This window comes from Ornithorhynchus anatinus, chromosome 3 (genome assembly GCF_004115215.2).
Source record: "Ornithorhynchus anatinus isolate Pmale09 chromosome 3, mOrnAna1.pri.v4, whole genome shotgun sequence".
NCBI classification, from domain to species: Eukaryota; Metazoa; Chordata; class Mammalia; order Monotremata; family Ornithorhynchidae; genus Ornithorhynchus; species Ornithorhynchus anatinus.
Genome location: NC_041730.1, coordinates 132,092,151 through 132,116,889, shown reverse-complemented (window position 1 = coordinate 132,116,889; position 24,739 = coordinate 132,092,151). Strand labels below are relative to the sequence as shown.

At 47.1% G+C, this 24,739-nt stretch overlaps 1 protein-coding gene across 1 annotated transcript in view; it reads left to right on the top strand.

The window, feature by feature from the left end:
• PRAP1 (proline rich acidic protein 1) overlaps positions 1 to 23,027 on the top strand; it is a 38,914-nt gene extending 15,887 nt beyond the window's left edge. Inside the window, exons 2-5 of the mRNA XM_029061356.2 lie at positions 459 to 525; positions 11,162 to 11,211; positions 20,929 to 21,020; positions 22,463 to 23,027. Of these exons, the coding sequence (XP_028917189.1) occupies positions 459 to 525; positions 11,162 to 11,211; positions 20,929 to 21,020; positions 22,463 to 22,656 (403 nt within the window). The 3' untranslated portion in view covers positions 22,657 to 23,027. The remainder of the gene's footprint in view (positions 1 to 458; positions 526 to 11,161; positions 11,212 to 20,928; positions 21,021 to 22,462) is intronic.
• Positions 23,028 to 24,739: the final 1,712 nt, after the last annotated feature.

Here is a 24,739-nt window from a genome sequence, read left to right as displayed (position 1 = left end):
CATCGCTAAAATCCACCCTTTCCTCTCCTGTACCGATCTAAGAACTTGTCCTAAATCACCTTGACTACCTCATCGGCCTCACTGCTGACGTCCCTTGTCTCCTGTCTCTCCCCTCTTCAGTCAAAACTTAACTCTGTCGCCCAGATCATTTTTCTTAAAAAGAGTTCAGTCCGCGTTTCCCCGCTCGAGGGACAACCTGATTACCTCTCTACCCCAGCACTTAGAACAGTGCTGGGCACATAGTAAGCACTTAATTACCATCATCATGATTATTATCTCTATTCTGCAAGACCTCTGGCATGGGTGGTTCATGGGAGTTGGGGAAAGGATCACCTGGGCTCAATCTCAGGATTGTCCCTTCCCTGGATTCAGGGTGGATCAGACCTGTCGTCCACTGGAAAATGGCAGCGGCGGGCTGGCCCGCCTACTAATTCTAACTCTTCGGTCATTGGTTTCAGGTTGATCTTTTTCACCGCTGTGTTTGTTCTACTTCTGCAAGGAAACCATGCAGTCCCCAAGTCGAAGGTATGGCTTCACCTCCTCCCTCTCATTTCCACCCCACTCCTGTATACTTGAGCTCATGAACCAGCCTATAACATCTCCTACAACTAAATTACAGATCTGTAATTGATTCATTTATAATTATGTCCATCTTCTCCCCCTCTGGACTCGTAATAGTAGTAATAGTTCTATTGGTAATAGGATTTATTGGCTGGAAGATCACCGTGGGCCAGGAATGTGTCTGTTATATTGCTATACCATACTCTCCCAAGCGCTTAGTACAGTTCTGCACATAGTAAGAACTCAATAAATACTATCGTTTGACTGAACACCCACCAGGTGCCATATTCTAAACTAAGCACTTAGGGAGGACACATTTCCTGGCCATAAAGAGCTTTCACTCTAGTGGTGGAGACAGAGATAAACAAATTTACAAATAAAGTAATCAAAATAAATCCTTGAATTACAATTGAATTACCATATATACGGAAATGCTGATGGTGCTGAAAAAGCAAGTGAGAATGAAGACTTCTTAATCAAAAATTATTCATCCTATATTATCCAGCAAATGTTAGGCCTGAGGCCTCAGGACTCCTAAATTCCTCTCAGTGGTTCACCCGGTCACTAAAATGTTTACGTTCAAGCTCACAGAAATGGAATTGAACCCCTGTTAATAAGAGGGCTAGCTTAAGATCATTATGGGCAGAGAACGTATCTGCTCATTCTGTTGTATTGTACTCTTGCAAGCTCTCTCCACATAGTAAGCACTCAATAAATACCACCGATAGACTGAGTTTCATCATTTGAAATGCACCACCAGATGTATGAATAGTCCCCAGAGAACTGTAGTCTGGATATAAGTTTGTTGTAATTGATGGTATTCATTGAGTATTTACAAGCAGCGTGGCCTAGTGGATAGAGTACGGTCCTGGGAGTCAGAAGGTCGTGGATTCTAATCCCTGCTCCGCCACTTGCCTGCTGTGTGACGTTGGGCAAGTCACTTCACTTCTCTAGGCTTTAGTTACCTCATCCTTAAAATGGAGATTAAGACTGTGAGCCCCTCGTGGGACAACCTGATTACCTTGTATCTACCCCAGTACTTAGAACAGTGCTTGGCACATAGTAAGCGCTTAACAAATACCATTATTATTATGATGATTGCCTTCCAGGTCAGTGCCAGAGCCGGGATAAGAGCTCAGATCTCCCGACTCCCAGTCCCAAGCTCTTTCCAATAGGCACACTGCCTTCCTCGTGCACCATTTTGTGCTCTTCCCCCTTCTCCTGGGTTAGGATTCCAAAGTGCTCCTAATAATGTTAAGAGTTGACCACATGTCAAGCACTGTATTAAATGGTGGGTTCGAACCAATATAAGCACATCAGACACAGTCCCGGACCCCTACAGGACTCACAGTTCAGAGAAGGAGCATTGCCTAGTGGATAGAGCACGGGACTGGGAGTCAGAAGGTCATGGGTTCTAATCCCAGCTCCGCCACTTGTCTGCTGTGTGACGGTAAGCAAATCGCTTCACTTCTCTGTGCCTCAGTTCCCTCATCTGTAAAATGGGGATTGAGACTGTGACCCCCATGTGGGACAGGGAGTATTTCCAGCTCATTTTGCTTGTATCTACCCCAGCGCTTAGTAATAATAATAATGTTGGAATTTGTTAAGCGCTTACTATGTGCAGAACACTGTTCTAAGCACTGGGGTAGATACAGGGTAATCAGGTTGTCCCACGTGAGGCTCAGAGTTAATCCCCATTTTACACATGAGGTAACTGAGGCACAGAGAAGTGAAGTGACTTGCCCACAGTCACACAGCTGATAAGTGGCAGAGCTGGAATTTGAACCCATAACCTCTGACTCCCAAGCCCAGGCTCTTTCCACTAAGCCATGCTGCTTCATAAGTATAGTGCCTGGCACATAGTAAGCACTTAACAAATACTATTATTAATTAGAGAGAGAGCAGGTATTTTCACTCTATGATTAAGGAAACTGAGGCCCAGAGAAATTAAGTGACTTGGCCAAGGTCACACAGCAAGTAAGTGGCAGAGCTGGGATTAGAAGCTAGGTGCTCTGACTCCTAGGCCCATGCTCCATTCACTAAGCCATACTATATGTTCTTGAACAAAATCCTTTATCACCCAAGCTGTTTTCTAAGCAGACTAACAAGACTTTCTTTTTTCCATCCTGTCTCAAATTTAGCTTGGCACGTAGTAAGCACTTAACAATTACCATCATCATCATTATTATTATTAATGTGTCCGGGGGCAAAGAAAATCAGATAAACTGAAATCACGAGAACAAAATATATGCTCTTCGCCCATTTCTTCAGGATAAACACAAAGAAAAACCACAAACCAACCTTCCTTTTACAATCTCAAGATGTAAGATCCAGGTCCTTTAGGAAAATGCAGTTCTGAAAAGCTTCCCAGCAGTGGATGAGCTAAATAAAATCCATCCATTATCTGACACATCATGACTTCCCCTCAGCCTGACGCCAACAAGAAAAAGAAATAACCGTTCGCTTTCGGCCTGAAGATCGGTCCAGCAAGGGAAGGAGTCAGTGGGCCCTGGAGGCTGGAAGCTAAAAGCTAAGGGAAACCGGGCAGTGAGTCAGGCAAACCTGGTTGGCTGTGAGTGTGTCAGTTGCAGGTTATGGAGGTGCTGCCCATCTGCTTCTTCAGTCCAGTCAATCGTATTTATTGAGTGTTTACTTTATGCAGAACACTGTACTAAGCACTTGGGAGAGAACAGTACAACTGAGTCGGCAGATACGTTCCCTGATCAGAACGAGCTTTATTTCTGGGGGAATATAGAGAATCTGGTCACCTTTCCCAGAGAGGTCCCTCCCCCATCTTCCTGGAGGCAAACAAAGAGTTCATGGCAGGACAGGGTTCCTTTTTTATGCTATTTATTGACCGCTTACTAAGTGTCGAACACTTCTAAGCACCAGGGTGTTACAAGTTACTTAGACTGGACACAGTCCCTGTCCTGCATAGGGCTCACAGTCTAAGTAGGAGGGAGAACAGGTACCCATTTTACAGTTGAGGAACAGAGGCACAGAGAATTTAATTGACTTGCCCAAGACCACACAGCAAGCAATTGGCAGAACGGGGATTAGAACCCAGGTCCTCTGCCTCCCAGCCCCATCCTCTTCCCACTGTGCGGTGCTGCTTCTCCCAGCTTCTCCCAGGGTTAGGACATAGAAGTTTGTGAGTGGAGGATAGGAGGATTGGGGAATGTCTTTCCCTTCCCTCTGTCCTGAGACTTTGGACCTGTACTCTTACAGCCAATCGATCAGTGGTATTTATTGAGCACTTACATGTGCAGAGCACTGCACTAAGCGCTTGGAATAGTACAGTTATAACAGAGTTGCTAGACATGCTCCCTGCCCATAACAGGCTGATAGCCAAGAGGTGCAGATTCATACAGACTGTATTTGTCTGTGGTTTATTTATATTAATGTCTGTTCCCACCTCCTAGACTGTACGCGTGTTATGGGCAGAGAATGTGCCTGCCTATAGGTATTTCATCTTCTCTTCAAGTGCTTAGTAAAATGATCGGCACACAGTAAGTGCTCAGTAAATACAACTGACGGACAGACCGACAACGTCAACTGATCCTCTGCCAAGAAGGGCAGAAGCGCAGGAATTTCATTCATTCATTCATTCATTCAATCGTATTTATTGAGTGCTCACTGTGTATAGAGCACTGTATTAAGCAGTATTTATTACCTGTGCTCCTTGGTCATTCTAGCTTCCGGCCTCAGGTTATCCAATCTCCGCCCTCCCCACCCCCCTCCTCTGTACCTAATTTGACTGGCAAGGGGATAAGGGACACCTTCTGTTTTCCCGGCTTGGGCTGTCAATCTAGGAGTTTGGGTTGTGGGGGTGTTATCCCACCCACACTGGCTTAGGCAGTCACACGGTAGCATTTGACCTTGAGATCGGGGGTACCCCGGGGTCACCTTGGGACACTGAATCAGACCCCCATCCAGACAAGCTGCCCTGATCTTGGCTTTGCAGCCAGGGCGGGCTCCCTCTGGCCTGGAACATCCTTCCTCCTCATATCCCACTGACGATTACCCTCTCCCCATTTCAAAGCCTCATCGAAGGCCCAGGTCCTCCAAGAGGCCTTCCCTGATTAAGCCCTCCTTTCCTCTTCTCCCACTCCCTTCTGCGTCGTCCTGACTTGTCCCCTTTATTCATCCCCACCTCCCAGCCCCACACCACTTATGGACCTATCTGTCATTTATTTATCATATTAATATCTCTCTCCCCCTCTAGACTGTAAGCTCACTGTGGGCAGGAAATGTGCCTGTTCATGGTTATATTGTACTCTCCCAAGCACATAGTACAGAACTCTGCACACAGTAAGCACTCAATAAATACGATTGAATGAACGAAAGAATGAATTTGAAGGCGCCTCACCTCCCTTCAGAAGCAGGGCCACAGAAAACCACTTCGGGGCTGTAGCGGTATTGGTGGGTCTGGTCATCGGGAGGGGGCAGGGAAGGGAGAAAGGGACGAGATTCTCCTCACGACTTCTGGACGCTTTCTCTGGCTCATTGGAGATCCCCAGGCCCCTCTGAAGTCCTCTAAATGATGCCAGAGATTGAGGGTCAGAAAGGAAACGAGTGTTTACTGAAGAGTTCTCAGTCATGGGTTCGAATCCCACTCTGCCACTTGTCAGCTGTGTGACAGTCACTTAACTTCTCTGTGCCTCAGTTACCTCATCTGTAAAATGGGGATTAAAACTGTGAGCCCCACGTGGGACAACATGATCATCCCGTACCTACCCCAGCGCTTAGAACAGTGCTCTGCACATAGTATACACTTAACAAATATCAACATTATTAGCCATGACAGAAACTTTAGATCTGAATCAGCTTTGGTCTCTGATTTGTGGAGCAAATGTTTGCAAATGACAGACACCTTTTGTCCCCCAAACAGCCCAATTTTCAAAAACAGGGTTTCCCCAATGCAGGCGACTTGGAAGCCACTGGGCACTTGAGGGTAGGGGGATGCAGGAAGGGGAGAACTCCAGAGAAGCAGTGTGGCTTAGTGGAAAGAGCATGGGCTTGGGAGTCAAAGGTCATGGGTTCTAATCCTCACTATGCCACTGGTCAGCTGGGTGACTTTGGGCAAGTCACTTACCTTCTCTGGGCCTCAGTTACCTCATCTGTAAAATGGGGATTAAGACTGTGAGCCCCATGTGGGACAACCTGATGATCCTGTATCTACCCCAGCATTTAAAACAGTGTTGGGCACATAGTAAGAGCTTAAATACCATCATTATCATCATCCTGAGAGGGTTGCTTTCAAACGTCCCACCTGCCGGCCACTACACCAGAAAATTTAAAGGACAGTATCAGGGCTGGTCTAGTTAATTTTCAGACAAATTTTATACACTCTTGGCCCCTTTAACCTTCTGGAGGCTTAGCAAACATCTCAAGAATTTCCATGACAGTCAGGAGGTGATGAGGGAACCTCTGGGGTCTGACATGTTTCTGGAAGAAGCTCAAAGCCCTTTATAATCATGATCTTCATTAACCTCACAATGACTCTGTCAGGTGGAATTATCCTAATTTTACAGACACAGAATGTGGTTAAGTGCCTTGTCCAGAGTATTAAAACTAACTTCAATCAAATTGGCCAAGAACAATTTTCACTGACTCTTATTGTATTGGACTCTCTCGAGTGCTTAGTACAGTGCCCGGCACACAGTGAATGCTCAAGAAATCCTAATGATTGGTTGATTGGCTTGAAGAGTCAGTCATTCGGTGGCATTTAGCAAAAGTCTTTTGTGTACAGAGTACCATATTGAGTGCTTGGAAAAGTACATTTCAATCTATATCCATATTTATTGAGTCCTTGCTATGTGCAGAGCACTGTACTAAGCACTTGGGAGTCTTTAAATTATTCATTAAATCATATTTATCGAGTACTTACTGCATGCAGAGCACTGTACTAAGCACTTGGGAGACCACCATGTAACAATAAACTGACACATTCCCTGCCCACAATGAGTTTACATTCTGGGGGGCGGGGAAGTCAGAAATTAATATAAATAGGTTACAGATATGTACATAAGTGCTGTGGGGCTGGGAGAGGGGCTGAATAGAGGGAGCAAGTCAGGGTCACGCGGATGGGAGTGAGAGAAGAGGAAAGGAGGGCTTAGTCAGGGAAGACCACTTGGAGGAGATGTGCCTTCAATAAATCTTTGAAGGTGGGGAAAATAATTGTCTATCGGATTTGAGGAGGGAGTGCATCGCGGGCCAGAGGCAGGATGTGGACAAGGGGTTAGCGGCAAGATAGAAGAGATTGAGGTACACTGAGATAGTTAGCATTAGAAAAGCGAGTGTGTGGGCTTGGGAGAGCACACTACCACAGAATTCACAGACATATTCCCTGCCCATAATGAGTTTACATTCCGTAAGCTAGTTTACACCCTGTTCCCCCTCAAAACACACACACTCTGAGAAGCAGCTTGGTGGGATGGCTAGACTACGGGCCTGGAAGTCAGAAGGCCATGGGTTCTAATTCCAGCTCTGCCACTTGTCTGCTGTGTGACCTTGGGCAAGCCACTTCACTTCTCTGGTCCTCATTTCCCTCATCTCTAAAAGGGGGATTGAGACTGCGAGCCCCAAGTGGGACAGGGACTGGGTCTAACCCGATCTACTTGTTACCACCCCAGCACTTAGTAGAGTGCCTGGCACATAGTTAAGCATTTAATACCATAATTATCAATTATTATTACTGCATCACCCATTCAGTTCAGTCCCCACTCTCCAAGCACTTAGGTATTCATTCAATCTTATTTATTGAGCTCATACTGTGGGCAGTGCACTCTACTAAAATGTAATCCATCAGTAAACGGCATTTAATAAGCACTTACTGTGAGCAGAGCAGCGTACTGTGGTTTGCGAGCCCCTGGCTAGTACCAACCAGGACCTTCCTGGACCGGGGGAACCTCGGCGACCCGCAGTAGAAGTCAAACCCCCCCTCTGATCACCAAGGTTACAGGGAGAAGTTTTTCTTTTCACTTAACTTTACCAGAATACAAGGCAGTGACATATCCACACACTCATTCACTCCACTAAGGGTCCAGTACCCGTGTGTGGTCAAAGGAGCCATTCTGCTGAGGCTTCTTCTTTCTGCTTTCAAGTGCTGCTCTCAAGGTGCTTGCTTCTCCACAGGCTTCTGCTGTGGGTCCTCTTTGATGCCTTGTAATTCAAAACGAGTGCCTTTTATCCTCCTTAGGCATCTCAGCTGTGACTTTGCGGGACAGTCAGTCATCGGTCCAGGCCCATTACCAGGTAGCTGAAGGAGAGACGGCCCCGCCTCCCTCCGTGCTTCCAAGCACTTAGTACAGTGCTCTTCTCACAGGAAGCACTCAGTAAATACTATTGAGTGATGGATGAATTATTATAATAATAGTGGTACTTGTTAAGCCTTTACTATGTGCTAAGCTCTGTTCTGAGCACTTGGGTAGATACAGACAGCATGGCTCAGTGGAAAGAGCACGGGCTTTGGAGTCAGAGGTCATGGGTTCGAATCCTGGCTCCGCCACTTGTCAGCTGTGTGACTGTGGGCAAGTCACTTAACTTCTCTGTGCCTCAGTTACCTCATCTGTAAAATGGAGATTAAGACTGTGAGCCCCACGTGGGACAACCTGATTCCCCTGTGTCTACCCCAGCGCTTAGAACAGTGCTCTGCACATAGTAAGCGCTTAACAAATACCAACATTATTATTATTATTATTAGATAGAGAAGCAGTGTGGCTTAATGGAAAGAGCACGGGCTTGGGAGTCAAAGGTCCTGGGTTCTAATCCTGCCTCCGCCACTTGTCAGCTGTGTGACTTTGGGCAAGTCCCTTCACTTCTCTGGGCCTCAGTTACCTCATTTGTAAAATGGGGAACTGTGAGACCCACCTGGGATAACCTGTTAACCTTGGATCTCTCCCAGCGCTTAGAAAAGTGCTTGACACATACTAAACGCTTACAAAATACCATCATTACTGTTATTGTATACAAGATAATGGGGTCAGACACAGTCCATGTCTCACATGGGGCTCACACTCTTAATCTCCATTTTACAGATGAGGTAACTGAGACCCAGAGAAGTAAAATTATTTGCCCAAGGTCACACAGCCGACATGTGGTGAAGCCAGGATTAACTCATTCACTCCCGTGGCTTCAACTACCGCTTCTATGCAGATGACACCCAAATCTCCATCTCCAACCCTGATCTCTCTCCCCCTTTCCAGTCTCGCATCTCCTCCTGCCTTTAAGACACCCCTAAGTGAATGTCCTCCTGTCACCTCAAATTTAACATGTCCACAACAGAGCTTCTTATCATCCCACCCAAACCCTGTCCTCCCCGACTTTCCCATCCCTGTAGACGGCCCCCCCGTCCTTTCTGTCTCACAAGCCCGTAACCTGAGCGGTATCCTTGACTCCTATCTCTCATTCAACCCACATATTCAGTCCGTCGCCAAATCCCGTCGCAACATCACTAAAATCCACCCTTTCCTCTCCCTCCATCCTACTACCACGTTAATCCAATCACTCATGCTTTCCCACCTGGATTACTGCATCAACCTCCTTGTTGACCTCCAGCTTCCTTTCTCTCCCCACTTCAGTCCATACTTTACTCGGCTGCCCGGATCATTTTTCTACAAAAATGTCCTGGACGTGTCACCCCGCTCCTCGAAAAGCTCCAATAGTCACCCATCCACCCCCGTATCAAACTAAAACTCCTCTCCGTTGGCTTTAAAGCTCTCCATCACCTCGCCCCCTCCTACCTCACCTCACTTCTCTCCTTCTACAACCCAGCCCACACACTTCACTCCTCTAGTGCTAGCCTTCTCACTGTGCCTTGATCTCACTTTTCTCGCCGCCAACCCCTAGCCCACGTCCTGCCTCTGGCCTGGAACCTCCTCCCTCTCTAATCTGACAACCACTCTCCCCTGTTTCAGAGCCTTACTGAAGGCACATCCTCTCCAAGAGACCTTCCCGGACTGAGACCCACTTTTCCTCATTTCCCACTCCCTTCTGCGTCACCTTCACTAGCTCCCTTTGCTCTTCCCCCCGCCCGGTCCCAGAGCTCTTACGTACCGATCTGAAATTTTATTTATCCCTTTGCTCTTTCCCTCCTCCCAGCCCCAAAGCACTTATGTACATATCTGTCATTTTATTTGTTTGTATTGATGTCTGTATCCCCTACTCCAGACTGTGAGCTCACTGTGGGGAGGAATGTCACTGTTTATTATTGTACTTTCCCAAGTGCTTAGTACAGTGCTATGCACATAGTAAGCACTCAATAAATAAGATTGAATGAATGAATGATTAGAACCCAGGTCATGACACCCAAGTATAATAATGTTGGTATTTGTTAAGCGCTTACTATGTGCCGAACACTGTATGTCACCCTCTCTTCTCAAAACTCCCAGTGGTTGCCTATCAACCTTCATATTAAGCAAAAACTCCTCACTATTGGTTTCAAAGCTGCCCATCCCCTTGCCCCCTCCTACCTCACCTCCCTTCTCTCCTTCTACAGCCCAGCCCTCACACTCCGCTCCTCTGCCGTCCACCACCTCACCGTCCCCCGTTCTCGCCTATCCCGCCGTCGACCCCTGGGCCATGTCCTACCTCGGGTCTGGATTGCCCTCCCTCCTCACCTCCACCAAACTAGCACGCTTCCCCCCTTCGAAGCCCTACTGAGAGCTCACCACCTTCAGGAGGCCTTCCCAGACTGAGCCCCCTTTATCCTCCCCTCCCCTCCCCTCCCCATTGCCCTGACCCACTCCCTTTGTTCTACCCCCATGCCCCACAGCACTTATGTATACATGTGCATATTTATAATTATAATTCTATTTATTTTATTAATGTTTATAAGGAGAAGCAGCGTGGCTCAGTGGAAAGAGCACGGGCTTTGGAGTCAGGGCTCATGAGTTCGAATCCCAGCTCTGCCACTTGTCGGCTGTGTGACTGTGGGCAAGTCACTTAACTTCTCTGGGCCTCAGTTCCCTCATCTGTAAAATGGGGATGAAGACTGTGAGCCCCACGTGGGACAACCTGATTCCCCTATGTCTACCCCAGCGCTTAGAACAGTGCTCGGCACATAGTAAGCGCTTAACAAATACCAACATTATTATTATTAGTAAGCGCTTAACAAATACCAACATTATTATTATTATTATTATTAATTCTATTTATTTATAATGATGCTACTGATGTCTGTTTACTGTTTTGATGTCTGTCTCCCCTTTTCTAGACTGTGAGCCCATGGTGGGCAGAGATTGTCTCTATTTGTTGCTTAATTGTACTTCCCAAGTGCTTAGTACAGTCCTTAGTACTTAGCACACAGTAAGCGCTCGGTAACTACGATTGAAAGAATGAATGAATAAAGATCCTTCTGACTCCCAAGCCTGTGCGCTATCCACTAAGCCACGCTGCTTCAGAATTACCTCACTCTCTGCTAATCCCTGTGCTGGAGAACTTGAGTCGGGGGGCTGGGCAGGTCCACCGGAGCCTGAGCAATATAAAAGAGCAAGAAAAGCAGTATTTGGGGCGGGCGATTGGAGGAGGGAGGGGATCTCTCCAGAGAGATCCACCAAGGATCCTATCATTTTCCTATTAATTTTCTCCTTCTTTCCAGGTCTGGTTGAAGAATGGAAAGGACAGCTCCTCTGACCCTAATGAGCCAATGTATGTACATATTAGCTGCATTTAAAGACTTCCTCTGCCTCTCATTTCCTCTCCAGAAAATCAGCCTCTTTCAGACTCTACTACATTACGGTTCATTTTCAGCATCTCTGACAATCTAATGTGTTAAACGATTAGGCGGTGATAAACACCTCTAAACCGAAGCAGGGCGAAACAAAGTAAGATGAATTTTCTATTGTGGAACTCTTCTGTGGTAGAGAAAAGTCTCTCCCTCCTTGAGAATCAATATCTTTAATAGGTTCCCAGATAACACAAGGTATTTATTAAACTGGAAAAAAAAATAAACCTGGGGTTAGAGATTAATGAGCAATTAGCCTCGGGCAAAGTCATCCAAACTCTTCTTTCCCCTTCCAACATCCCCATGTGAGGCCATTAATTACTGAACGATTGTTTTGTTCAAGAGAAAATCCAGGCCAATGGAGTTGGCTGGGATGAAAGGGTTTTAAGCCAAGTCGGCATGTCTCCATTGTTTACTTGCTTTTGGTCCAGCTCGACTGAGCTCTAGATAGGAGAAATGGTCACCAAGATGAAGGCAGGGAAGCAGATGCATTCTGATGGACTTTCGGGTGGCCCAGAGTCCCATGGCCTTCAAGTTCCCCAGCTGGCTATCTGGTTTGAAAAAATTCACCCGTTTTTATTGACTTCTCCTTTCATTCATTCATTCAGTTGTATTTAGTGAGTGCTTACTGTGGGCAGCGCAAATTTTCATGAACTAGATTTTAATGAGTTTCCCACGGCTTGTTGAAGAGTTGCAAACATCAAGTTGCCTGTCTCTCCTTCCAGGAGATTTGAAAGTACAATTCAGCAATAAAGACAGACAATCCCTGCCCACTCGAATTTACAGTCTCCAAGGGAGGAGACAGACATCAAAACAAGTAAACAGGCATTAATATAAATAAATAAATTAGTAGATAAATAAATGTGGGAGTGACATGTTTTTCAAACTGGAGATTTTCTCCTTCCCCTTCTCCATCTTGTTTCTCAGTATTCCATCAATGGTATTTATTGAGCACCTTCTGCATGCAGAGGACTATATTAAGCACTTGGGAGAGCATGACAAAATTAGTGGGCACAGTTATCGCCTTCAGGGAGTTTATGGTCTAGCAGGGTGGTGAGATGATAACATTTTGAAAAATCACAACCCAAATAAGGACACACTAAAGAGTGGAGTCCAAGCACTTAGTTCAGTGCTCTGCACATAGTAAGCGTTCGATAAATACTATTGAATGAATGAATGGAGGATTGTGGGGAGGTCTTAGAAAGCAATTAATCAAAACCACTTTACTGCACAGAGCCAGTTTCAGGCCAATCTCCACACTCTTGGTGCTTGTCTGCTGTGTGACCTTCACTTCCCTTCCCTTCCCTGTGCCTCAGTTCCCTCATGTGTAAAATGGCAATCAAGTCTGTGAGTCCCATGTGGGACATGGACTGTGACCGACCTGTTTAGCTTGTATCCACACCAGCGCTTAATACAGTGTCTGAGACATAGTAAGCACTTAAATACCATTTCTAAAATAAGGATGCGGGGGGTATCCAGCTCCTCACACACCGAAGTTTGAACTTAATGACAAGGATGTGCTATCTCAAGAGTTCCCTCTGGGATGACTGGAAACAGTGGAAATATTTGCACTTCCCAAGGACCAAAATGACGGCTTTGCCAAGATTCCAAAAATTCTATTGGTTTCTTATAATAATAACAATAATTGTGGTATTTGTTAAGCGCTTAAGATGTGCCAGGCACTGTACTAAGAACTGGGTTAGATACAATGTAATCAGGTTGGACACAGTCCCTGTCCCATGTAGAACTCACAGACTTAGTCCTCATTTTCCAGATGAGGTAACTGAGGCTTGGAGAAGTAAATTGATATGTCCAAAGTCCTTCTGACCCCAGGTCCTTCTGACTCCCAGGCCCGTGCTCTATCTACTAGGCCACAAGGTATCCCTGTAAGCCAAAACCAAGTTTATGCTGGACCCAACTCCGAAGGCCTATCTAGAGGAGGAGCAGATTTTCATGAACTGGATTTTAATGACTTTCCCAAGGCTTGATGTCTATGTGCAAACATCAGGTTGCCTTTCTCTCCTTTCGGGAGATTTGAATAACTAGCAATTGAGCCAGACTCGGCTGTAGCTGAGCTCTTCTCTGACTGAAAAGTGAACAGTTTGGGAAAGTATGTCAGCTCTGCCTGGCCTCCAGATGATCTTACCGGTCCTTCATGCTTTAGGGTGTGAAATCTGGGCACAGGCAATGGCTGCTGCAGCTGTCCGAGTGGGATTCCAGCCTTGCTTATTCCAGACCTGTCAGTTTCCCATCTGAGTTAAAAAGATCCAAAATGGAGGCTTTCTGGCCTATTAATTGTATTCGTTAAGTGCCAGGCATATGTGCCAGGTACTGTTCTAAGCACTGGCCCTGTCCTCTCCCAGTCCTGATTCCCCACACTAACCATCCCTCCCCACTTCTAGTCTCTGCCCTCAAAAAGAAAAGCATTTTTTGTTTTTTGGTTTTTTTAAGTCATTTGTTAAGCACTTAGTATGTGCCAGGCACTGTATACTAAGCATTGAGCTAATCACATTGGACACAGCCCATGTCCCACATTAGGCTCACAGCCATTTTACAGATGAGGAAACTGAGACTCAGAGAAACGGAGTGACATGCCCCTACTTAGTACAGTGCTCTGCACATCGTAAAGCTCAATATATACGACTGATTGATAGATTGCTCACAAGAAGCTTTCATTATAGCTTCCCGTCTGCTCCTTTAAATCCAGCTGTAAATAATAATAACAATAATTATTGTATTTGTTAAGTGCTTACTATGTGCAAGCAGACAGCAGACAAGGGGCAGTGCCAGGATCAGAACCCAGGTCCTCTTTGACTCCCAGGCCCATGGTCTATCCATTTGGCCAAGCTGTTTCTTAAAAGTTGGCACCTGGTTACCCAGGAGGGGTGAAAGAGTCTGCGTAATTTTCCAGAGTGAATAATTTCCATCCAGTGGGGATCTTGGGCACTGAGAAAATCCAACCCATTAAAATCAATCAATCAAACAATTGAGCATTCAGTACGCAGAGCGCTGTACTGAGTGCTTGGGAGAGTATAAGAGATTTGGTAGACATGTTTCTTGCTTTTCGCTCACCCTTTTGCGTTGTCTAGGTATCTCAACCTGCGACCTCTGGATGCTTGATACTCTCCCCACCCCCAACTGCACAGCACTTATATACATCTCATTAAATTACATATTTTAAATGACCTATCTATTCATATTAATGTCCATCTCTCCCTCTAGACTATAGGCTCGTTACAGGCAGGGGATGTGTCTCCTAATTCTCCTGTGTTGTATGCTCCCAATTGCTTAGTACAGTGCTCTGCACACTGTAATGCTAAATAAATATGACTGATTGATTGATTGCCCACAAGAGGCTTTCAGTCTAGCTTCCAATCAGCTCCTTTAAATCCATCTTTAACTAGCAATAACAATAATTATGGCATTTGTTAAGCATTTACTATGTGCCTGGTATTGTACTAAGCACTGGGGTGGATGCGAGCAAATTGGGGCTCACGGACTCAATCCGCTTCTTACAGATGAGGTAACTGAGGCAAAGAGAAGTAAGTGAGTTGCCCAGGGCCACATAGCAGACAAGTGATAGAGCTGGGATTAGAACCCAGGACCTAGCTCCCAGGCCCGGGCTCTAGCCACTAGGCCACGTTGCTTTCTAAAGAAGGTGGCTCTGGGAGGCTTCGGGCTCTCATGGGCCTGCTTTTCTTGGACTTTCTGCCCCATTGCCCCGTTGTTCCAGGTGGCCAAACTCCACTGAATCAGCTGCCCAGTCCCTTGTCCAGGAAGGAATAACAACTCTAAGAGTTGAGATCACTCGCTTACTTCAGAGAAGCGGCATGTAGCGGAAAGTACACAGGCCTGGGAGGCAGAAGGTCCTGGGTTCTAATCCTGACTCCGCCACTTGTCTGCTGGGTGACCTTGGGAAAATCGTTTCATTTCTCTGGGCCTCAATTACCACATCTGTGAAATGGGGATTGAGACCGTGAGCCCCACATGGGACAGAGACTGGGTGTAATCTGATTTGCTTGTATCTACTCCCGTGCTTAGTACAGCATCTGGCACATAGTAAGCACTTAACAGATATCATTTCAGTGTAGCTCAAAGGGAGGGCTGAGGGCAAGCAGAGATTGACTTTAAAATCCTCTGCTTCCCTAGAACAACAGACGTTTTTGAAAAATATTCCCAATTCCATGGAGCTCGGCTTCTGTGACTCATTGCAGGTACAGTTGAAGCACCTTGGCTCCCCCAGATTTCTCACCTCACCCCTAGGAAGCAGCGTGGGCTAGCAGATAGCATCTTATCTGATGTGTGACTTTGGGCAAGTCACTTAAACTTGTCTAGGCCTCAGTTTCCACACACGTAAAATGGGGATTAATATCTGCTCTCCTTCCTACTTAGACTGTGATCCCTGGGTGAGACAGGGACTGTGTTCAAACTTGATTATCTTGTAGTTACTCCAGTGCTTAGTACAGTACTTGGCACCTGGTAAATGTTTAACAAATACCACAATTTTTTTTAAATTAGTATCAGGCTTTCCGTGGAGATGGCTTACCTTAGTGTGTGTGAATATACATACACATAAATATAAGTACCATATATATATGCGGTCTTGTCTTGTCTTCTGCTGTCGTGTCTCCTCTGACCCATAGTGACTCCATGGACATATCTCTCCCAGAATCCCCCACCTCCATCTGCATTCGTTTTTTAGTGTATCCCTAAAGTTCGTGGCTCAGTGGAAAGAGCCGGGGCTTTGGAGTCAGAGGTCATGGGTTCGAATCCCAGCTCTGCCACTTGTCAGCTGTGTGACTGTGGGCAAGTCACTTAACTTCTCTGCGCCTCAGTTCCCTCATCTGTAAAATGGGGATGAAGACTGTGAGCCCCACGTGGGACAACCTGATTCCCCTGTGTCTACCCCAGCGCTTAGAACAGTGCTCTGCACATAGTAAGCGCTTAACAAATACCAACATTATTATTATTATTATTATTATTATTAATAAAGTTTTCTCAGTAAACATAGGGAAGTGGTTTACCATTATCTTCTTCCATCCCATAAATTTGAGTCTCCGCCCTCAACTCTCTCCCGTGCTGCTGCTGCCCGGCAGGAGTGAATTTTGACTTGTAGCAGATGGGCCTTCCGCTCGCTAGCCACTGGCCAAGCTAGGAATGGGATGAGGAGGCCTCCGATTGACTCTCCCTCCCATAGCCAAGATTGGTGGAGGACTGGAAACTCTCCAGGTACCATCCTGAGAGGGGATATATGTGGTACTTGTGTGTGTATAGAGAGAGAGAGAGAAGCAGCGTGGTTTAGTGGAAAGAGCACGGGCTTAGGAGCCAGAGGTCATGGGTTCTAATCCCGGCTCCACCGCTTGCCAGCTGTGTGACCTAGGGCAAGTCACTTAACTTCTCTGTGCCTCAGTTACCTCACCTGTAAAACAGAGATGAAGAACTGTGAGCCCTATGTGGGACAACCTGATTACCTTATATCCACCCCAGTGCTTAGAACCGTGCTTGGCACATAGTAAGCGCTTAACAAATACCAACATTATTATTATATATATACATATACATACACACATATATATAAATTTATTCAATTGTATTTATTGAATGTTTACTGCGTGCAGCACACTGCACTAACCGCTTGGGAGAGCACACCATAACAATGAACGGACATATTCCCTGCCCACAGCAAACTTGGAGTCTAGGTAGGAGGGGAGGTAGACTTGTAATTTTACATGTATTAGGCATGAATACTTAAATACTCACTCATGCCTGCATCCCTTGGTGGGCACCATTTAACTGGCACTAATCAACACAGAGCAGCCCCAGGGACTTCAGAATCCAATCCAGAGGTCTGGTCCCCCTGGTCTTCCCCAGCCCCCCTCCCCTGCTCCCAAACCCATCTTCGGAAAGGGAAACTGGCTTTGACATCAACTGGCTTTGACTACTGTGTCAGCCTTCTCTCTGACCTCCCTTCCTCCTCTCTCGCCCCGCTCCGGTCTATTCTTCACTCCGCTGCCCGGCTCATCTTCCTGCAGAAACGATCTGGGCATGTCACTCCCCTTCTTAAACAACTCCAGTGGTTGCCTATCGACCTCCGCTCCGAACAAAAACTCCTCACTCTAGGCTTCAAGGCTCTCCATCACCTTGCCCCTTCCTACCTCTCCTCCCTTCTCTCTTTCTACCGCCACCCCGCACGCTCCGCTCCTCCGCCGCCCACCTCCTCGCCGTCCCTCGGTCTCGCCTATCCCGCCGTCGACCCCTGGGTCACGTCCTCCCGCGGTCCTGGAACGCCCTCCCTCCTCACCTCCGCCAAACTGATTCTCTTTCCCTCTTCAAAACCTTACTTAAAAATCACCTCCTCCAAGAGGCCTTCCCAGACTGAGCTCCTCTTCCCCCTCTACTCCCTCTGCCATCCCCCCTTTACCTCTCCGCAGCTAAAGCCTCATTTTCCCCTTTTCCCTCTGCTCCTCCACCTCTCCCTTCCCATCCCCACGGCACTGTACCCGTCCGCTCAACTGTATATATTTTCGTTACCCTATTTATTTTGTTAATGAATTGTACATCGCCTTGATTCTATTTAGTTGCCATCGGTTTTTACGAGACGTTCTTCCCCTTGACGCTGTTTAGTGCCATTGTTCTTGTCTGTCCGTCTCCCCCGATTAGACTGTAAGCCCGTCAAACGGCAGGGACTGTCTCTATCTGTTGCCGACTTGTTCATCCCAAGCGCTTAGTACAGTGCTCTGCACATAGTAAGCGCTCAATAAATACTATTGAATGAATGAATGAACATCAGCCTGGATGTTTGATCAGCTACTCAGAACAATGGGGTGAACCGGGTTAACGAGAAAAATCCAGTTCTTAACCGTGACTCACAAATGTTTAGGAGGAACCACCTTCTAATTCTAATTAGTCTATTAGAATAAATCTTATTGGTGCAAAGGTGCCCACACCCAGGTGCGAGTGAGTGCTAAGCACACGACGAATACCAGTGATTGATTGATTGGGACGACGGCCATATGAGCGACTTGAGCTGGGCTCCCCTGTATCCTCCTACCAAATCTCTGACCAGACCTGAATGGTTCTAAATCAGATGAAGCAGTGTGGCCAAGTGGATAGAGCACGGGCTTGGGTGTTGTTTCTAATCCGGGATCTGCCACTCAATAATATTTGTGTGACCTTGGGTGAGTCACTTCACCCATAGGAAAAGCAGTTTGGTTTAGCAGAAAGAGCCCGGGCTTGGGAATCAAATGTCGTGGGTTCTAATCCTGGCTCTGCCACTTGTCCGCTGTGTGACCTGGGCAAGCCACTTAACTTCTCTGTGCCTCAGTTCCCTCATCTGTAAAATGGAGACTAAGATTGTGAGCCCCACGAGGGACATCCTGATGACCTTGTATCTACCCAGCGCTTAGAACAGTGCTTGGCACCTACTAAGTGCTTAACAAATACCATCACCATCATCGTCATTCACCTCTCTGTGCCTCAGTTACCTCATCTGTGAAAAAGGGGTTAAGATGATGAGCCCATGTGGGACATGGACTGTGCCTAACCTGATTAGCTCATATCTACCCCAGTGCTTAGAACAGTGCATGGCACAGAGTAAGAGCTTAACAAATGCCATAAAAAAAAGAAAAGATTTGAAAAGCCCCAAAATGACAGCTTTCTGGCCTTTAGGTTCTTTGCCCCTGTCCAGTTCTCATTCCCTCAAAAGAGAACTGCCTACCTCACCACTGCCTACCTACTCATCCCAGATAAAAAACTGGCTCCTGGATGATAGTAGATTTTGCTTTCGGCCTTAACTTCAATCAATCGATCATATTCAATCATACTCTCTCCACCTTCAGAACCTTATTGAAGGCACATATTCTTCCAAGAGGACTTCCCCGACTAAGCCCTCATTTTTTCTTTTTCCACTCCCTTCTGCATCGCCCTGATTTTCTCTCTTTATTCAGCTTTATTCACTGTGCTTATACATTGCACTCTCCCAAATGCTTAGTAGAATGCCCTGCACTCAGTAAGCTCTCAATAAATATAATTGATTGATAGATTGATCCTCCTCGACCTTTCAACTGCCTTTGATACTGTCGACCATCCTCTTCTCTTCAACGTTATCCAACTTTGGCTTCACTGACTCCATCCTCTCCTGGTTCTCCTCATCTCTCTGGCCATTCATTCTCTGTCTCCTTCACGGACTCCTCCTCCCCCTCCCATCCACTAACTGTTGGGGTTCCTCAAGGGTCAGTTCTTGGCCCTCTTCTGTGCTCCATCTATACCCACTCCCTTGGTGAACTCATTCGCTCCTATGGCTTCAACTATCATCTCCACACGATGATACCCAAATCTACATCTCCTCCCCTGTTCTCTCTCCTTCCCTCCAGGCTCGCATCTCCTCCTGTCTTCAGGACATCTCCGCCTGCATGTCCGCCCACCACCTAAAACTCAACATGTCTAAGATTGAGCTCCTTATCTTCCCTCCTGAACCCTGCCCTCTCCCTGACTTGCCCATCACTGTGGATGGCACAACCATCCTTCCCGTCTCACAAGCCCGCAACTTTGGTGTCATCCTTGACTACGCTCTCTCATTCATCCCACACATCCAATCCATCACCAAAACCTGCCAGTGTCACCTTCACAACATCGCCAAGATCCTCTCCTTCTTCTCCAACCAAACCGCTACCTTGTTGGTACAATCTCTCATCATATCCCGACTGGATTTCTCATCAGCCTCCTTACTGATCTCCCAACCTCCTGTGTCTCCCCACTTCAGTCTTTACTTCACTCTGCTGCCAGGATTCTCTTTCTACAGAAACGCTCTGGGCATGTCAACCCCTTGCCCCCCCCAAAATCTCCAGTGGTTGCCTATGAACCTTCGCATGAAGCAAAAACTCCTCACTCTTGGCTTCAAAGCTCTCCATCCCCTTACCCCCTCCTACCTCACCTCCCTTCTCTCCTTCTCCAGCCCAGCCCGCACACTCCACTCCTCTGCCACTGCTAACCTCCTCACTGTGCCGCGTTCTCCCCTGTCTGGCTGCTGACCCCTGGCCCACATCCTACCTCTGGCCTGGAACGCCCTCCCTCCTCACATCCGCCAAACTAACTCACTTCCCCCATTCAAAACCCTTCTGAAAGCTCACCTCCTCCAGGAGGCCTTCCCAAACTAAGGCCCCCTTTTCTCTGCTCCTCCTCCCCTCCTCATCACCCCTACTCCCTCCCGCTGCTCTACCCCCCTCTCCGCCCCACAGCACTTGTGTATATATGTACTTATTTATTATTCTATTTTATTCATGTGTATAATATGTCTATAATTCTATTTATTTATTTTGATGCTATTGATGTCTGTCTACTTATTTTGTTTTACTGTCTCCCCACTTCTAGACTGTGAGCCCGTTGTTGGGTAGGGATTGTCTCTGTTGCCGAATTGTACTTTCCAAGCGCTCAGTACGGTGCTCTGCACACAGTAATCTCTCAATAAATACGATTGAATGAATGAATGTTTATTGAATGCTTACTGTGTGCAGAGCAGCGTACTGAGTGTTTGGGAGAGTACAGTGTAATGGAATTGGTGGACATGTTCCCCTCCCACAAGGAACTTCCAGTCTAGAGAACCGTCATACTTTATGACTCTGACACATGTTTCATTGTTCTAGGGATCTGAGTCTAAAAGCTGTTGATCCACCAGAAAAAGACATCCTCACGAAGGCATTTTACCCCGAAGTCAAGGCCTCCCGTGCCCATACAGGTATGAACAGAGCAAACGTCAGGGCTTCCTGGGTAGAAAGTAGAGAAGCAGCATGGCCTACTGGAAATTGCACAGACCTGGGAGTCAGAAGGACCTGAATTCTAATCCCAGGTCCTCCAACTGTCTGCTGTATGACCTTGAGCAAGTCACTTTACCTCTCAGTGCCTCAGGCACTTCATCTGTAAAATGGGGGTTATGACTGTGAGCCCCATGTGTGACAGGGACTTTGTTCACTCTGATTAACTACCCCGGAGCTTAGTGCCTGTTGCATACTAAGTGTTTAATAAATACTATAAGAAAAAATTGGCGAGTCAGTAGCAACAGGACTTGCTAAAAATTTCCTTGAGTTGAGCCCTGGGTTGGGCTCTTTGGGGAACTTTCAAAAGCGAAAGACAATTCCTGCTCTCGAAGGAGTTTACACTCTAAATAGGGAGGCAGTAGACATAGATTTTACCTCTCAGGGTGGCAACTGGAGAGTTTCCAGTCCTCTACCAGTCTCGGCTACGGGATGGAGAGTCAAGCAGAGGCCTTCCCGGTCCATTCCTAGCTTGGGCAGTGGCTAGGGAGTGGAAAGCCATCTGCTACAAGTCAAATATCCCCTATGCTGGGCTCTGCGGTACGGGAGACAGTCGAGGGTGGAGACTCGAGTTTACTGCGCGGAAATAGGCGATGGTAAACCACTTCTGGATTTTTACCAAGAAAACTCTCTGGATCCACTACGAGAACGATCGCAGGTAGAGGTGGGGCGTTCTGGGAGAGATGTGTCCGTGGCGTCGCTATGGGTCGGTCGGACACGACTCGACAGCCTAAGACAACAACGACAAGACAGAGATTGATGAATGCACCATAGTTAAGAGGGAGAGGAGCACGGGTTCATCAGCCCATAGCCTAGACTCGAGTGGATACACAACCCAGTCACCAAAAAGAAAAGAAAAATCCGAGAGTGCAGGGTGACGGTGGGGATGGCCCATCCATGACGTTCGTAGGAAGCAAAGAGGAAATGTCTCCTGGAAGAGTGGCGGTTTTGGAGGGCTTCGAGGGCTCTAAACTGTAAGTTCGTTGTGGATGGGGAATGTGTCTACAAACTCCATTGTATTGTACTCTTCCAAGCGCTTACCCCAGTGCTCTGCACACAGTAGGAGCTCAATAAATACTAGTGATTGATGGATCGATTGACTTTGAGGGTAGAGTTCCCTACCAGAGTTTTTCTGCCTGGTGGCAGTATGAGATGTAGAGTCAAGGCTTTTGAGAACCGTTCATTCAGTCGCATTTATTGAGCACTTATTGTGTGCAGAGCACTGGGGTAATGTTTGGGAGAGTATGACAGAACAATAAAGAGCCGCATTCCCAGCCCACAGTCTACAGACGAGTTTACATTCTAGAGGTGATATGTACAATCGGCACATGGGCGAAAACCAAGGTTTCTCTATCTATAATTCCAGGTCCCAAGGAGGACCCCTTTTTCCACTTACGTTTCCAGCTGGATGGGCCTGAGGAAGATAAGGACCAAATCCACCACTCTGCCAACGAGGAAGATGTCATACTGGAGCTCGAGCCGCTGAGGGCTCTTCTTCATGAGACCCTCGTTGGGCCCGAGAAAGACAGGGACCGGTTCTACCACCCTGAAGACGACTAAGAATCGGCTCCTCAAACCCCGAAACTCTCTAGATGAGAGCAAGCTGCTTTCTGCCTGCTTCTTCTTTTTTCCTAACCTGAATGTTGTGTCCTCAAACCTCCTTTAATATGGCATCTTGGAAGGATAATGGGACTCTCCCTCATCCCCATCCCACCCTATCTCCCAGCCCCCTCTGGCCTGGTCCATCTTTCTGGCTTGTTCTTTTCGGGACTAGAATACTGACCGTTTAGTATACTGCGACGGCTTTCTGTAGAGCAGTGAGTTTCCTGCTGCTGTTGCTGTGGCTGCTGATGATGATCAAGCTTCTGTGAGCCTAAAAAATGCCAAATAAATGTTTGAAAGATGAGCCAAGAAAGGGCAAGGATCGAGAACTGGAAGACAAATTCATTGGATTAGACTGTGAGCCCGTCATTGGGCAGGGATTGTCTCTATCTGTTGCCAAATTGTACATTCCAAACGCTTAGTACAGTGCTCTGCACATAGTAAGCGCTCGATAAATACTATTGAATTAATGAATTGGGAGACTTTCATGAAACAGAGATTTTAGAGACCTCAATTTGGAAGGGGGGCGGGCTGGGAGGGGCTGAGTGGGTAAACAATTCTGCTTGGTGGCTTTCATCCTCACCTCTGAGGTTTGTTTTTTGTTTTTTTCTTTTAAATTATCTCCGTTAAGTATTTACTCTGTGGCAGGCACTGTAATAAGCACTGGTTAAATGCAAGCTAATCAAGATGGACACAGTCCCCGTCCTGCATACGGTGAACCTCATTTTACAGATGAGGTAACTGAGGCACAGAGAAGTGAAACGACTTGCCCAGTGTCACACAGGAGACATGTGGCAGAGCCGGGATTCGAACCGATGTCCTTCTGACTCCCAGGCCTCTGCTCTATTATCCATTCATTCATTCAATCATATTTATTGAGCGCTTACTGTGTGCAGAGCACCGTACAAAGTGCTTGGGAGAGTACAGTTCGGCAACAGATAGAGATAATGCCTGCCCAACAACGGGCTCACAGTCTAGAAGGGGGGAGACAGACAACAAAGCAAAACAAGTAGATGGGCATCAGTAGCATCGATATAAATAAATAGAATTATAGATATATACACATCCTTAATAAAATAAATAGAATAATAAATATAGGCCATGCTGCTCCTCCAAGTTGCCTTTAGTGGCAACGGAAGAGGGAGTTAGGGTAAGGATTGGGGTCCCTGGAGTGGGGAGGGACAGGGCTTACTTTGGTTCTTCTGCCTCCTGTTTCCCAAGTCCCAGAAACTTTTGGGGTTTGCAGGGAATCCCCTGCGGCCCCTAAATCGAGTTCCTCCTTCTCCAGCAGCCTGAGTTTAGGAGTTCACTGTGGCAGCTTCCTCCAGGAGCAGGCCCAGGGGCAAGCGGGACCCCAGAAAATCATAATTGTAGGATCGATTAATCACTTTTATGTGCCAGGCACTGCACTAAGGGCTGGGGTGGACACAAGCGAATCGGGTTGGACACGGTCCCTGTCCCTCGCGGTGGTCACAGTCTTAATCCCCATTTTACAGATGAGGTAACTGAAGCACAGATAAGTGAAGTGACTTGCCCAAGGTCACAGAGCAGACAAGTGGCGGAGTGGAATTAGAACCCGGGTCCTTCTGACTCCCAAAGAAAGTGCTCTATCGACTAGGCCATGCTGCAGGCCATGTTGCTGTTCGTGCCTCTACCTCCCAAAAAGTCAGACCTCCCGTCCACGCCCCCCCACAGCCCCTCCCTGTGGGGCTGTAACCTCTTCAGGCTTCCATAGGTCCAGCCAGGAATCCTGGCCTACCGCTGGCCTCGTCACTCTGAGTTAGGCCAGGGTTGGGGCAGGCAACCTACCAGTCCAGCAGAAGCAGCGTGGCTCAGTGGAGAGAGCCCGGGCTTAGGAGTCAGAGGTCATGGGCTCTAATCCTGGCTCCCCCACCTGTCAGCTGTGTGACTTGGGGCAAGTCACTTCACTTCTCGGCCCCTCAGTTCCCTCATCTGGAAAATAGGTATGAAGACTGTGAGCCTCACGTGGGACAACCTTATTACCCTGTATCTACCCCAGTGCTCAGAACAGTGCTCGGCA